At 28.9% G+C, this 16,042-nt stretch overlaps 1 protein-coding gene across 1 annotated transcript; it reads left to right on the forward strand.

Moving 5' to 3' along the window:
• Window positions 1-5,060: 5,060 nt before the first annotated feature.
• Window positions 5,061-12,110, forward strand: LOC121120494 (thyrotroph embryonic factor). The gene is made up of 2 exons (XM_040715380.2): window positions 5,061-5,169; window positions 11,559-12,110. The coding sequence occupies exons 1-2, from the start codon at window positions 5,094-5,096 to the stop codon at window positions 11,915-11,917; spliced, it is 435 nt and encodes a 144-aa protein (XP_040571314.1). The 5' UTR covers window positions 5,061-5,093; the 3' UTR covers window positions 11,918-12,110.
• Window positions 12,111-16,042: the final 3,932 nt, after the last annotated feature.

Genomic DNA, 16,042 nt, shown 5'->3' on the forward strand with positions numbered 1-16,042 from the left:
TCCTGTTAATGCCTGGTTCAGGATTTATTAGTATATTAAGCAACTTTTAATCGAGGTTGGGTGAATTTTAATGATGGTTTTTCTGAAAAATCGTGCCTTTGTTTTTTATTTTTATTTGTGGGATTCTTTTTTTTTTCGATCTGAAAAATGAGGCGTACAATAATAGCAACTAAATGAAATATGTAGTTATTATTTTATCAAAACACAAACTGATGTTTACTAAGTTGATTCTAAACATTCGCATAATGTAATAAATATTTATAGAATTTTGTACGAAAAATCAAAGCTGAATGTTTTACTAAGAGAATTACACAATATTAAAAAACTGCAAACTCATGAACTGTTAAGATAATGTTCAAATATAGATTTTTTTCAATGTCTAATATTCATACCAGTATTTGTAGCATTTTAATTGATATTTACGAGAGCAAATGTATTAGTGGATGTATTAGTTAAAAAAAGTATATCAAACTTTAATTAGATAATTATAATAATCGTTCATTTGTTATTATGTTATTAAATACGTTTTTATTTTTGGGGGTTTTTATTAAGCAGGTAACCAACTGCGTTATTAAAATGATGTTCACCAACAGAGGGGTAATTACATCCCCACATTACGTTTAATTGAGATATAATGATGTAAAATAAAGTTAATAAGACGTAAGCATTTTTGTGAGTATTTTTTATGTTTAGCACTTCTTTGACACTTGACATTGTTTATAATTATATTCCAAGGAATTACTATATCGTTTGTTAATTTTTGATATATTTTTTTATTAAAGTTATTACGTATGACAGCTTTCATTCAAATTTTGAATTTCAATCATTTGTGTGCAAATATAGCATAAATGTAAACATTTGTAATTTGTATTTTCTTCACAACAACCCAAATGAGACAAATACTGATAACTGAATTTGTTGAGCCTTTTATATGTTTGAGTACGTCTCTGATTTCTTTTAAAAATAACTAATCCGCAGTTTGAATCAAAGATTTTATTCCATTTTGAGTTTTAGTATAATCATTAAACTAATGAAGGATTTTATATTTAGAAAATTTCCTTATACAAGTTAAAGAACAAGATCAGAAAAATATAAATTTTTGTTTATAATTCAATATAAATTTATTAATACGCATAAACTTTTGTGAAAATAATCAAATTGTAACAAAAGTTATTACTTTTTGTTTCGAAATAGCAATACATCATCACCAGTTGCCGCCCACTGTCATGATCTTAGCCAGTATTATGTCAAACAGGAAAAATATACCCTAATTTGAAACAAGTCTACAAGATCCTTCCCTTCTTTCAGGACACCAATGGTGATCCCCAAATACATCTTCAGCCAAGATGAGGTGCCCTCTCACACTGCAAAAAGTGTGTAGGACTGGTGGAAACCAAATTTCAAGGCCTTTTGAGAAAATAATATGTTGCCTCCGAGCAGCCATGACATAAATCCAATTGACTTTTTATGTTATCCATCCTGCAGGCCAGGGTTTGTACCTAGCACCACCTCACTAATGACACTCTGAAGTGTGCCCTCATTAAGAAAAGATGGCTACAGTGAGCAAAAGTATTTTTAAATTAATTTTTATTACAATTTGAGCATTTCCACAAAAGTATGGGCTAATTAATAAATTTATATTGGATATATCGACTATTCCTCTCCTTGTAGGTATAGATATTTTTTATCATACTTATTTGTTGTAAAAAAAAATAATTCTGGAACAGGGCCTTTTTTTATTTGATAATTGAGACTCTTATAAATTCAGATAAGAAATTGTTTATAATACATTCAAAATCTAAACCCCTCTAGCCCCTTAAAATTAGCCAATTATATTCGAAAATACGTCCTTTGCAAATACTCAATGATTGGAGAGGTCTAAAAAAGCCAATTGAATGCCCCAACTTTGCAAAAACCATTTTTTTCACAAATACACACCAGGAAATAATTCATTATAAAATAATAAGAGATTAGCCCATAAACAGGACAACCTAATATATATCTATAGCTCGTATATTCATTCATTATATCCAAAAAAGCTATGGACTTTTCAGATATTAAATTAATTTAATGCATTTTATCAACTATTTTTTAAACATATTATTTATAATTGCATCTACAATAGCTTTAATAATATGAAAGCAATTGCTATTAAAACATATGTTTCCTCATTCCACATGAATATGTTCATGCAAGTTCATTTATGTAATCTTCACTGATAGGTTTATTCCATGTAGAAATATGAATAATTATGATTCAAAAAGTTGACAGACATGTCAGGGCTAAGGACATATATTGAATGTATTTATACTGCATAGATTTATGTACATGTAACACCATCTATCCATACCATATCTATCAAATGTGTTATGTCCCATGGTGGAAAAAAAAAAATACAGCATATTTCTTACAGAGTAAACTAAAATAATGGATTTTTATTACCTCATATCTCTGAATTATCTTTAGATAAAATTATTGTAGAGTTTAAATTATTATTTTATGAAGTAAGTGAGCATAAAATGATTTTAAATTCATGTTATTCGCGTATATATATAAATTTGGATATTTTATACATTGTTCCATATATCCTGATATAAACTAAGTTAAACTCAATATTTTAGCAAATTCAACTTCATTCAATAACATAGTCTTCTTCAAGCAAGATACATTTTTTTTCTCAATAAAATGTTTCGTCCATTGTGACATACCGACGCAATAACTCCTGTTTATTCGGTCGAAACATTACCAAACAAAGCTCCGAGTCCTCAAAACGTTGCAGTTTTTGGGCATCCGTGAACCAACGCGGCACCAATTTGAGAATATCTTTTTTCTACACAATTTTGTATGCAAAATAGTAAACCCATTTCTATTTGATATCTTTAGGATGTCAGCTATATCGTGCACCTTCATTTTACGTTCGAAAAAATCATTTTGTGTACTTTTTGAATGTTTTCGGGAACAACTGCCGAATTTGTTCAGCATCATCGGTGTCTGTACGACCACATTAAAACGAGCAAACCAACGTTCCATAGTCGCTTTCGATGGAACAGAGTTCAAATAAGACTTATCAAGCCCAACTTTTGCATTTACTCTATTTTTACTATCAGGAAGAAGTGAGATATCAATACACGAAATTGGTTTGAATAATTTTTTTTACAAATACCAGAAGTAGTGTAACTTCAAACAATCTTACTTGTAAACAAATAGTCCGATTGTCATAAAAATCTGATACGTTTCGTTCCAAGGTTGGTACTACGTAAAAAAAAAATAGATTTGACAATAGTGGCACCATCTAAGAGAAAGCCTCTGGTACTCATTAGACAATATATATATATTAACTATTTTAAGAATAACATAAAGAAATAAAAAATTAATATCCTTAGACCCTTCTAGAAATTAAATTGGGTGTGATAGATTCATTTGACCGAATAAATTTCAGGCATGAGCCATCTTCTTACGACTCGATAGTTGAAATGTCCAGGAGAAAGGAAGGAAAATAAGATATTACATAAGAGATGTATTTCCTACACAGCTACTGAGCGACATTTCTCATAAACGTTCATGAGCATAGTTATTAACTCTATACCTATAATAATTTAGATGTACAGAGTGTGACAGGAAAATTTTCGGCAATCAAGAAGCAAAACCAAAACCTTTATAACTTTGTATTAGAAAAGTACAATAAAAAATATGATGGAAAAAATATATTGAGGAATCAATCTTGGCAAGAGTTATTCAATATGGCCGCCTCCAGCCTCTATCACAGCCTCCACACGAGTTGGAAACATGGCACAGATTGCCACAACATAATTGGATAATGTTGGCCCATTAGTTCTTGTTGCTGGCCTTGAGCTCCTGATAATTTCTTTGTGATTTATTCCCAACCTTTTTCTCTAAGACACTCCATACACAGAAGTTGAGGAGATTGAGATCAGGACAGAAGTGTTGCTACATAAGTCAGCAAAGTGCTGACTTGCAGAAGTTTTGTCTATTCAAGGCCATATGGCTCGGGCGGTCTTGGATCACCACATAGTTGTTTTCAAGATAGTTAGCCTTAGTCAGGGCAAGATTTTCCTCCTCAGGACCCTTTAGTATCCCTCAGCCCCGATTTTTGTATTGGGCTTGAAGAAGAAAGTATTCATTTTCTTCCCATCAGAGGCCAATACTCCAAAATACATTGTTTGGGGCGGATATTTTGTCCTATAAGTACGCGGGACTTCCTCAGGTGATGTTGCTATAAGTTTATCGTTTTTGCGGTTCAAAAACTGACCGACTGTCAAGATCTTCATGCCTGAGAAGACTTTCACAGTCGACAGGTGACTCTTCAAGTAATCAAGAACTTTTTTATTAGATTAAGTGTAATCAGCTAAGAGACGAAAACAAAATAAATAAATACAAATTCACTCTGTATATAATACACATATAGGATATTCTCGGATATGTATCTTCAATTATCTTTTATGTTAAATGATAAGTATGGTAGCAGCTTTAGAAAATATTATTAGAACAAAGCTATTTTGTAAAGTGAAAGCAATTGGTTTGATTTTGTTATGCATTAAAAATAATTTTCTTTAGACGTTTGTATACAATAAATATCTTTGCTTAAAAATCAACATAAATGCCATAAATATCTTATGACTTTATTTCAACATTTATACAATATTGTATATACAAAGTTGTAAGGAATAATTTGGTATACAAGACATACTCGTATAGCTTATTTGTAGTTAATTCAAAATTATATTAACTTATATGTATATACATATATTATATTTGAGGCTTGTTCAACGAATCAATAACTTGATTATATATGCACCTTGATCTAGCATGACATGAAAAATATATACATACCTATGGAGTGGTATACATATATTTATATAAGTATTGACATGATATCTCTTATTAATGATATTTTGGTTAAATCTAAGATATAATTGGAGCTTTTACCAAAAATAAAAATAAAACAATAATTTATTATTATTATTTATGGTTAGTTTTTGTTGTTGTTGTTATGGCAGAGAAAGTAAACAAAAAAAAATTACAGAAATATTCCCTTGTGGTTCATTACAATTTCTAACACGAAAGGGGATAGGATGTCTTTTTCATTAAACCCAAATCAACTGGTCGTGGCTAGACCAATAACATCTTTATCAACATCGACGAACTTTTGTAAGTATTCAAAATAATACACCTAGGACTTTTTTTTTTTTTTTTTGGAGTTGAACATGTGTTCTGTCAGGGGCTTAACTTTAGACATGACTCTCTACTATTTAGTGATAAATAGATATGTGAACGCGTTGAAATTCTCTTGAAGTATAAATTAGAAAAACAATATATTATAATGCTCTTATGAATGTTAATCATTCCTCCCCATTTTGAAAATTCAAACGTATAAAAAAGAAAAAAAACACAGTACCGAGCGGTCTATCAAAACTGAACACATTGAACTTAAAACTTTAACAAGATATAATTTATTAATTAACAATATAGTTTCAACAAAATTAATACAATAAATAGGTTTCTGCCTGAGGTCTCTTAATTGTTAATATAGCCGTTCTTTGCGAAAATGATAGCTTCCAGGCGGCGGCAGAAGGCCTGGCATCCATCGCAGATAGTCGTCTGACTTGGCGTCAAGTGCTGACTGACAGTAGCTTTGAGGAGTTTGGTGTTTGGATGACGGACACTACAGGCCTTCCCCTCGACATGCAACCGAAAGGTGTAGAGCAGGGGGTGACCATCTGGACTGTAAGGGGCCAAAAGTGGCAACAAAGAGTTTAAAATGCTTATTCAGAAGAGTAAGGGAGGATGTGTTTCTTTCATTGCTTGTGTAAAAAGTGGTCCAGGTTTGCTTTCTTGACAGAGCCCTTTCTTATTCCCCATCGTTTTGGACTTACTATTGGCGTAAAAGGGTATCCCAAAGACGCCTAACTGCTTAGCGTGAAATAAAAATCGTTATTTACGCTCAAGTCTAATTTTTCCGACTTATACGTAAGAAAGAGCTGAGCTTTGCTTTGTTTGGTACTATTTTTTTATGCATTGATATATCGAAATATGAGTTAATTTCAATCACTCAAACTTAATTAATTATTGAATTAGTAAGTAAGCAGATTTCATTGGACCATATTAATGAATAAGAAAACTCAAACCCATATCTTTATATACGAGTATAATATTAATTTTGTTGAAATTCTATTGTTAATTAATAAATTATATTTTGTTTAAGTTTAAAATTCAAAGTTTTCATATTTTAATGTACCACTTGGTAGTTCTTCTTGGACGAGCCTTGCCCCGTATTCCACCACAAATCGACTTATATGCTCAATGAAAAATGACAACAACAATAGAAAAGGGGCAATAAGGCCATGAGGAATAATTCTACATTGCTCGTTGCATCAAAATTCGATCTAATAACACTTTTTCTCTTCGTTTAAAGTAATAACGGACTAATTTAATATAAAAAAGAGGAACTGACTTAAAACTTTTATTATTGTTATAAATATTGATTTAATAATCAATAGTTTGAAATAAAAAAACCTGAGAATAACTGATGATATTACCTATATTTTTCTTAGATGAAAAGTAATTTAAAAAAATAAAAAATGATGATAATATTTGATGTATGAATCTATTAATCAAACTTTAATTAAATATTAAGAGTATTTTTCTACAAATATTAATATTTCTATAGGTATTTACTTTTACAGATCTGCAATAAAATCAAGTAGAACTTCTAAATTTCCTTTTTATTTTTTAACTTTATTCATTCTAGAGAGATTACATACAAAACATTTATAAATAAAGATTTGAATTTATAATTAGGTATCTCAAAAAAAGTTCTCCCACGAAAATAGTTCAGATATTTGAGACATATAATGATTAATAAAATTACTCAACTAGAATATATCTATACTTTTATCAAATTATTCCAAAAGATCACTTCAAATGAATTGCTTTTAAATTGACTATGAACTAATCTGTGAAATTAATTAAACTACTTAAAAAAATTGAAAAAATAAAACAAACTAAATATGTGAAATTTATTCATTTTAATACTTTCTAAAATTGCTAAGTAATCGACGGAAGAAATTTAAACTTTTATCTGAACAAGAGGAATAATATCTTATTAGATCTCCAGCACAGTTTTATGAAGTGAAACCAATATTAAAAATCTTGATTAAAGAGGATGAATATCTGATAACAGCTACAATCATTATTTTTCTAAGAGTTTCTACCCTGACTGGCTCTACAATAGTAAATGAAGCGTTTGCAGTTTGAAATATCCTGTTCAAATATACCATTTATTTCGAAGTGAGTCCGAATAACAATAAAGGTGTGACAAATTTTTTGTAATCTTTGGAACATTTAGTGTGATATACTATATTACAATTTTGAAGCTGGGCAACTGGCAAAAGCGTGAATTATTGAATTAAACATTTTACCACAATCCTTACAAGGAGCTTAAAAATGAATGCAGTCTGCTGAAGTTTGAAATTGGACGGTAATTTTGTTTCCATTCTTTATGTTCAAGATTGAGAACCTAATTCTGTTTGTCTGTTCACAAGGTAAATATAATAACTCCAGAAAATAAGAATATATTCTTGTAGCTTCTGCTCCTGTTTGAGACAAATAATTCATTACCAAGTGTCACGGTGCATGTGGCAAATGATTTAACACTACTTTTTAATTGGGAAGATAAATTTTTCGTAACTAAACACTGGATTGTTCTAAAATTGTTAGAGATCAGTTAAAAGATCTACTTCTCAAGATCAATGCCCGCACGTGCTAAACACTATTTTGAAAAATACGCCATTAGGTTGAAAAAGCCCAACAGAGTTCGGTTTTGAAAAATATGCATGATTAAGTGCCCTTTTTTTACATTGAAATATCTAAATAAGGAGAAAAAGGTAGAAAATATGGTGTGTAGGGAAATTCAAAAAATATTATCTTTATTTAGGTATATTTTTTCTTATCTGAGATAACGCCTCATAAGTACAAACATATAGACACTTTCTTACAAATTCTGGTAAATTCAACATTTCAGTTTACAATGACACAAATTATAGTTTGGCGTAATGGTACAAATTCATGATACAAAACAATAATGTTCAGATATTTTTATTAAAAAAAGTCTTTAGATTTCGAAACTACTGTCTTCCCTAGGACTCAAAAACAAATACTGAAAGTGCATATGAACTTCTATTCTTTGTTCATATTTTTAGTAAAAAAACTATCAAAAACTATTTAAATACCAATAACCAAATTTAGTACCATAATTATTGCAATCTTTGTTGTTTTTATGATTGACATTTTTTGTGTGTGTGTGGGGGGGGTCTAGTTCAGAAATTTGAAGTTTTTTGTCTTCAAATGGTTCAGTATTGTAAACAAATAATTACACTTTAAAGGCCAACTTTGTACAGTACTATTTTAATACGTCAAAACCCCTATAATACCCATATGCCGAAGAGCACTAGTCTGAATGATGTATGAATTATTTTAAAATGAATTCTCATTGTGTATTTTCCATATGATTGTTTTTACTTTTATTGTAAATATTCAATTACGTTTAATTAATTCAATAATTCTTTTTAAACACAAATATAATTCTTAATGAGACTTATTCTAAAATGTAAAATTATTAATAATATTTCATAAATTTTTTTAATGCGTATAATTTGATTTGTTATTTCATTAATCTCCTGTATTTGTAATAAAAAATAAACGGAACAAAACAATTTCCTATTTTATTTTTTTGATAAAACTTTTCCTTCAAAAAAAAAAGACTAGAGCAATATATAGCATTGACAATAAATTATGAAAGTAATTTTGATGTAAAACTTTTTGAATTTTTTTTTTTACATATAAATAAAAATGGGTCTGTAATTTTTATCATGGATTTATTGGAAGCTCAATTTGCAATTATGCTGACTCATTTTCTGAAGTAATTCAAAAAAAAAAAATAATTTAAAGTAATTTGACTTCAAGTCAAAAATAGTCAAGGCAATTAGTAATTATTACGACAAATAGTATTAAAATTGAATCTAAAATCTTATATGTACTTATGAGTTGCCAGCAAACATTTTTTCCCCATATAGCAATCTATGCCCAATTAGAAAACAATGATCAAGCATGTTTGGACACTGTTTTTACATCTAAATTGCAGCGTTCTTTTCTAATTGTTCGAATTACAATTGTGGTAGGGCTTTAAATTTTGTCCACAAGTCATATTTTCTCTTTTTTCAAAAAAAAGATATGCAACACCCTAAAATTGAAATTAAATCCTTGCAAACTTTTAACAATAAGTATGTACACAATTTCTGAGAAGCTATGAAATATTGTAGCAAATATATGGGTTAAAATGTTTATAAGTATATTGATAATTAGCTTTTTTACATCAATTACCCTATTTTCAGAACTTCAATATAGCCTTTTTCTCTCGCCCCAAATTATTGTTAATATATTGTGCTGGCAAAAACTATTTAATTTCATCTTGACACATTGTAATATTTAATTGACATTTTTAATATATATATAATTAGTTATGATTCTTGGAGCATTATGTACATCCATGTACATCCAGTAAGACTACACCATTTACTCAAGTGGGACGATAAACCTTCATTTTAAGCCGATTAAGTATTTCATAAACCATTTATTTAATTGACATCCAATATTTAATAAATTAAGCATTATAATAACAATATATTTCTCAAACGGTTTCTAGTGAATTACATTTTCTATAATACAAATTATAGTCCTTTCTGAAGAAAAAGAAAAAGAAAATATCAATGAACTGTAGAAAGAACAATAAATATATTTACCATTAAAGTACAAGTAGACATATGAGGTGGTTACTATAGTTTATAAATTTTAGCACTCAGATTGTGATGATGGGTTTTGATTTCTTTTATCTCAAAGTACATTAACATAATTTTTATTACAAAAAATTATCTTTTTTGAGCCTAAAAATAACTTTTTTAAACTATTAATAAGTCTTGACAACCTAACGAACATACCTAATTATTTTGTCAAGGAACAAAACTTATAGAATGGACCTTATGAATATTACTCTAATATAAATTCTAGCAAACCTAACTTGCTTATTATATATTCTTTATTCAATAAATATTAGAAACTTAATTGACCATAAATAAATCAAAATCGACCTTTTTTAAAGCCAATTTATTTAAATTGAAATATAAGGTATATACTATAAGTTCAGCTTTACTCTAAAACATTTGAAGAAAAAAAAATATATATAAGCATCTATGTAAGCTCCTTCATTTTACTAGCTTTTTTGGTGGTTATATACATTTTTTAATAAATATAATCAAAATAACATAATAAATAATTCCTTTTTTAAATGCTGAAATGTTTTTATCGATTTATTATTTACTTTAATTTTCGTATATCATTTTTTTATATCGAAATATGGCACTGAATCTTAGTTATACCCTAAAAACTTGATTTAAAAAAAAAAAAGTTTAAAAGGCCAAACCTTCATTGATTGAAAGTATTAATGGTCATATTTGTGTTCTACTACTTAAATAACATAAATAAATGTGGGTTTCAGTCTGCGAGCGTTCCAATACCTTCATTTTGTTGCATAGTGTTAATAAACAAAACTGAAAAAATTCATATATATATATTGAATCTGGAAACATTTATCTACAAAATATAAAAAATGCTATTTATGTTTAATTGATCTTTTAAGAGAAAAATAAAACAAAATTATAAAAATGTCGTTAAAAATAATTATAAAAGAAGCACTCTCCTGTTCACAAAAGAATGAATCTTTGCATTTTTAGTGTCATTTTATTATTTTGAAATAAACCCTTTATAGTTAATATTCATGATTTTGGTTTGCATTAGAATAAATTGACTCTAAGAACCACAATGAGAATGTATTTAACAAATTTCAAATTATAACAGTAAAATATTCGAGTTATTCCTTATGTCAAAGTTATAAAACAGTAGGATTACGAACCCTTTTTTGCTAACCATCAGAAAGTTATAGAACTACAAAATACCTTTAATAAGTAGTTTTTTGTCTTTTTTTACCTTCATAACCTTACCTTACAAAATTTTACTATTTTAACAAAATATCTCTTTATTTTTATTATTCAAAAAAGCTATAAACAAAATGAATCTAGAACTTGGTAAATCTCAAATAAGTTAATTTTTTATAAGGAATCAATTTTCTAATGAAATAAATCAAATTGAATTAACATTTAGTTATTTCAATTTGTGGCATGATACTAAAAAAGAATAGAAAATTTGGATCAATGTAAAATCATAAATCCATTGTTTACTTTATGAATCATAATCAATTTAACTTATTATTATTTCAGAAAAATGAACATATAGTAAATATTCCTCCTTAATTATTTTGGCAAATTCACCTTGAACAAATACTTACTACTCACAATCAATGTTGTATTAAATTGATTAATATTTTTATAAACAAAAATATTTAATTTCTCTTGACTCTAATTTTAGATTCAGCCCCTATTTTTAATTTAATTATTTAAGAGTTTAGCTTTGTTTTTTGTATATTATAGCACACTCAACAACTTCGCAACTTCTTCAAAGGAATCCTTCAACCTTCCCTCTTTGCCACCACTTCACTGAAGCAGCCATTCGAGACTCTTTTGGTTTGAAGAAAAGACAAAGGGGACGTAAGAGGCCCATTCCTCCGGAAGAAAAGGATCAAAGGTACTATGAGCGAAGAGCACGTAATAATCTGGCTGCGAAGAAATCTCGCGATCAAAGAAAAATGAGAGAAAGTAGAATTGCTCTTCGTGCATCATTTTTGGTGAAGGAAAATGTTATTTTGAGAGCACAAATTGCAGCTTTTGGACTGGAGAGACAATCTTTGCAAAAACTAATTCTTGAAAGACAGAAAGCACTCATTCAATAATCAAAATATTGAAAATATCAGTCATTTTCTCCCTTTTCCCGCTTTGTCTCTCTCTCCGTAGCACAATTATTATATTTATATAAATATTTGTATGTGTAAGCATCCTTAATGGAAAACTATTACAATGATATATTTCAAATATTTATATTTTTCTTTTGGCCAACATAGTAGCACTATAATTTGTATTTTATCAATTTATTTGTGATCTTGTAACAAAAACAAATATAACTATTCATGTATGTCAAAATAAATAATAAGTTTTATAAGTAATAAATACTTGAACTGTGAACACAAAAGCAAAAATAATTAAACTTCGACGAATATTCATCAATTTTCAATAGAAAATCATTATTATTAACTCTTTACAGGCACCGTATACCGGTTAAAGTATTGAAAATTGATCGTCACAATAAAAGAACATGTTTCATTTGAAAAAACATATTCGGGTCAATATAAATATTTTAACCGTTTGTTACTTTACCCCCCTAGACTTAAAAAAAATAACTTCTTATTCTATCGAATCTACATTTTATCGCTAATACTTTTCAATATGCTCCTGAAATATTACACTGTTTAGGATTTAAACGTACATTTTAGAATTCTTAATCGAGGTTTTGTTATTTTAATTAGCTGTTTTCCTTAAAAAAAGTCCTTTCATTATTTTCCCTTTAGATTACTTAGATTTAATGGCATCTAGGAAAATAGTGGACACTCAAGGCAATGATGGTAAGACTTTTCAGTTCTCAATTCTGATTAGCTTAAAATTAAAAACTGCTACATGCTCCTCCAGACACGCAGCAAAATTATGAACATTGTAATATTGTTCATTTTATATAATACAAGTAATCTCAACAAAACTAAGAAATACTAATTCTATCAAATAAAAGGAATTTTTCTCCTTCTCTTGATTAGTGTTTAAGATTAATTTTCTGTTGACGCACCACAAATTTGAATGAAAGTTACTCCACATTATGTATGCACTTGCAGACATTAGCATATTTAAAATATCATTTTATGTTTTTCTTTTTCTGTACCATCAGCAATAATACTAGATTTTTTTGTCAATAATAATGATTTTTCACATATTAAATCTTAATGGTGCAATGAACGTTGATTATTTATCCTCTAATTATTTCCTGTTATGCTGTAATTATACTATTAAGTAAAGGATAGTCTTTAAATTACGAAAAATGATATAATTAGCCAAAATAACTATACCAATGTAAGTCTTTTTTCTTTCTTTGATAAAAAAAGTTAAGATTTACAATTAAAACTGCTATTTGACAAATGTAAATGATATAATCCCAAAGTTTTAGTATTAATATAAAATTGAAGATTTTATTATGAATATATATTTTGTCTAGAAAAAACACTTTAGCGAATATTTTATACAACTAATCAAAAATATATTTTGGATAAAAGTTATTATAGTTGTTTAGGTTCATAAATAGGACATATAATTGGCCCTGTTCTGTTCTAATCAGTCTAGTCTATGATGTGGGTCCTTGAAAAACATACAAATTTTAAACATCTTCGATAATCCTAACTTCTGTATGAATTGGTTGGTTGGTAATTTTTTTGTCCTGGGTTATCGCTTTTTACATTGTTATATTCCATTTCAAGGCGGAGTTGAAAGTATGGACAATGGATATGAATTTAAAGATTTGTGTTCACAGGCTATGAAATAGGTAAAAAAGAACCCCTAAAAATTAAAACGTATTTAAATAAATAATAAACTTTTGAACTGTTTTAATCCTTAAATCATTTCAATTTTATATCATTTTCTTAACTATTGATATACATTTTGCACTCGTAAATAAATCGTTTCAACAAGAAATAATGTGTATGTTAGAAAGAATGCATAATCGCGGACAACATTTACAAAGTCATCAAGAGCTCAAACATGATTAAGGTTAGAACCTTAAAATTTACCAATTATTGAAAAAAATAGATATTTTCTCTTTAAAATTCAAAATGTTGACCCTTAGCCTCAATTACAGCCTCTACAAGAGATCGGAATACCATCCATACTCTGATGACATACTCATTAGACATGGATATCCACTCCCTCTCAATGGAGTTCTTCAGATCAACTGTACTGCTGAGGGGGACAAAACATACCTTTGCATTATTGGGCTCCCAAATTTCTTAGTCAACTGGGTTCAGATCTGGTTAATGAGGAGACCACAATGTCCAGCGTCAGAAGTTAGCTTAATTCTCCCTGTTTGGGTGACCTTTGACTTATGGCCAGTGCAAAAGTCTTGCTGCCACACATAATTGCCCTTCGGATAGTTAACATCAAGCCAAGGCATTACTGTAGTCTTCCTAACGTCCAAGTAAAACTTAGTACTTATCTTGAGGCTCATTTCCAAGAAGAACAGGGACATTGGCAGTTGGGTTCTCCTCAACGCATTATACTCAAAACGTCTTCTTCATCCTCAAAATAGTTGACTTGTTCAGTTCCACAATCTTGACGACCTCACAAAATGCTTGAATTCCTGTGTGAAGCAAATCAAGCATTTTGTGTTTCTTCGACGACATCACGAAACTGACTTTGTGTACGAAAAGCTGTATGACGTAAAAAGGAAGATATTAAAACTGCTGTTGGGAAAAAATGTATGTTTTATTGTCTTATGTTAATTTATTTGAGTTTTAAATGCTTCATGCATTTTTGCTTATGGACACTGTGATGTGTTATGCTTATAATTCTGTAATTAGCAATCAATAGGATACAAAAGAATATTCTATAACAACATAATTTATTTGTTCTTTGCGTATATGATACAGTTAATCCATCTATATTTTTTTATGAATTATGTTTACTAAGGAAGGCACATTTTAGTAATTCCTGTATTTGCAATGAAGACAATAAAATATGCCAAATTGTAAATAGGAGTAAAATGAACCCTGGAAAAATTGTACATGCAGTAAATATTCAGGTATTTTAACAGTTAACTGTTTTGAGAAAAACATTGACTTTATTTAGTACTTTTGACAAAATATGTAAATTTATATGCTTGATAAGGAAATTGTTTGAGTATTCCTATTTTTTTATATTTTGCTTTTTGTTATACAAATTGAATAATCTTGCATCTTGATTCATAAAAAATATCTTATACATTGTAATCCTATCCTACAAAACTGATGCATTTATGAACATGTATGAAATATTTTTATGCAAGTATTCATACATACAAACAAATATGCATAAAAATATATATGCATATTTATGCAAAGACTTTATTTAATTGTTAAACCTTCTTTTGGGAATTTTATCATGTTTATGAGTAAATAAATACTGTTAATTGTTAAAATAAGAAGTTAACATTAAAAACAATTTCATATATTTAATGACACAAATCAAATATTTGGAATTTCAGGGTGAGGACAAAAAAATAAAAATCCTCTTTGAGGTCGTCTAGCTTCTGTTCTAAAAGTTTAATCATTTTTACTTTGTGCGATTCAAAAGAGCTGACAAAAAAGTACAATTTGATAATTGTTTTGTCATTGTTCAATCTAAAATGTTCGAGCAAAAAGAAAAATGCAGAGAGAGCTCGATCTCGGTCAAGAAGATCTTTACAATCATCGCTACTCTGAACAGGAGACATGATCACTTCTTGGCTGAATCAAGAATTTAGGTTGTGGGAACCTTCCAGGACAAAATATCTAGCTCAGATCAAGTCATCGGCGTCGTGGCGTCTGACGGGAGCAAGATAACTCCCTACTTCTTCTTGTCCAACGAGAAAGTCAACACAGATGTCCACTATAAGGTCCTCGCGTAACATATATTGCCATGGTTGAAGAACCTGTTTCCCAGAGAAAACAATGTGTTTACCAAGACGGCACTCCGGCACACACGTGTAGGAAGGTGCAGCATTTCTGCACGGAGAAAATGGCTGCCTTCTGGCAGGTAGACTTCTAGCCTAACTTCTGTTAGTTCCCATATTGAAGCCATCATTCAAATGGAGGGGGACCTATCGAATAAAAATTACGAATATTTTTTTAATTACCAACTTCAGTATCGAAAATTTGCCATAAAAATGGCACAAATTAAAAAAAAATAAAAGGGAAAACGGCCTTTAAAATGTTATAATTTTTGATTCCTCACACTGTACATAAGTATTC

The sequence above is a fragment of the Lepeophtheirus salmonis genome, chromosome 6 (assembly GCF_016086655.4).
Source record: "Lepeophtheirus salmonis chromosome 6, UVic_Lsal_1.4, whole genome shotgun sequence".
Taxonomy (NCBI): Eukaryota; Metazoa; Arthropoda; class Copepoda; order Siphonostomatoida; family Caligidae; genus Lepeophtheirus; species Lepeophtheirus salmonis.

Coding starts and splice junctions, on each gene's coding strand:
- LOC121120494 (XM_040715380.2), top strand. CDS start 5,094: ATGTCTTTTTCATTAAACCCAAATCAACTGGTCGTGGCTAGACCAATA. Junction 5,170..11,558: donor ATCAACATCGACGAACTTTT/GTAAGTATTCAA, acceptor TGTATATTATAG/CACACTCAACAACTTCGCAA.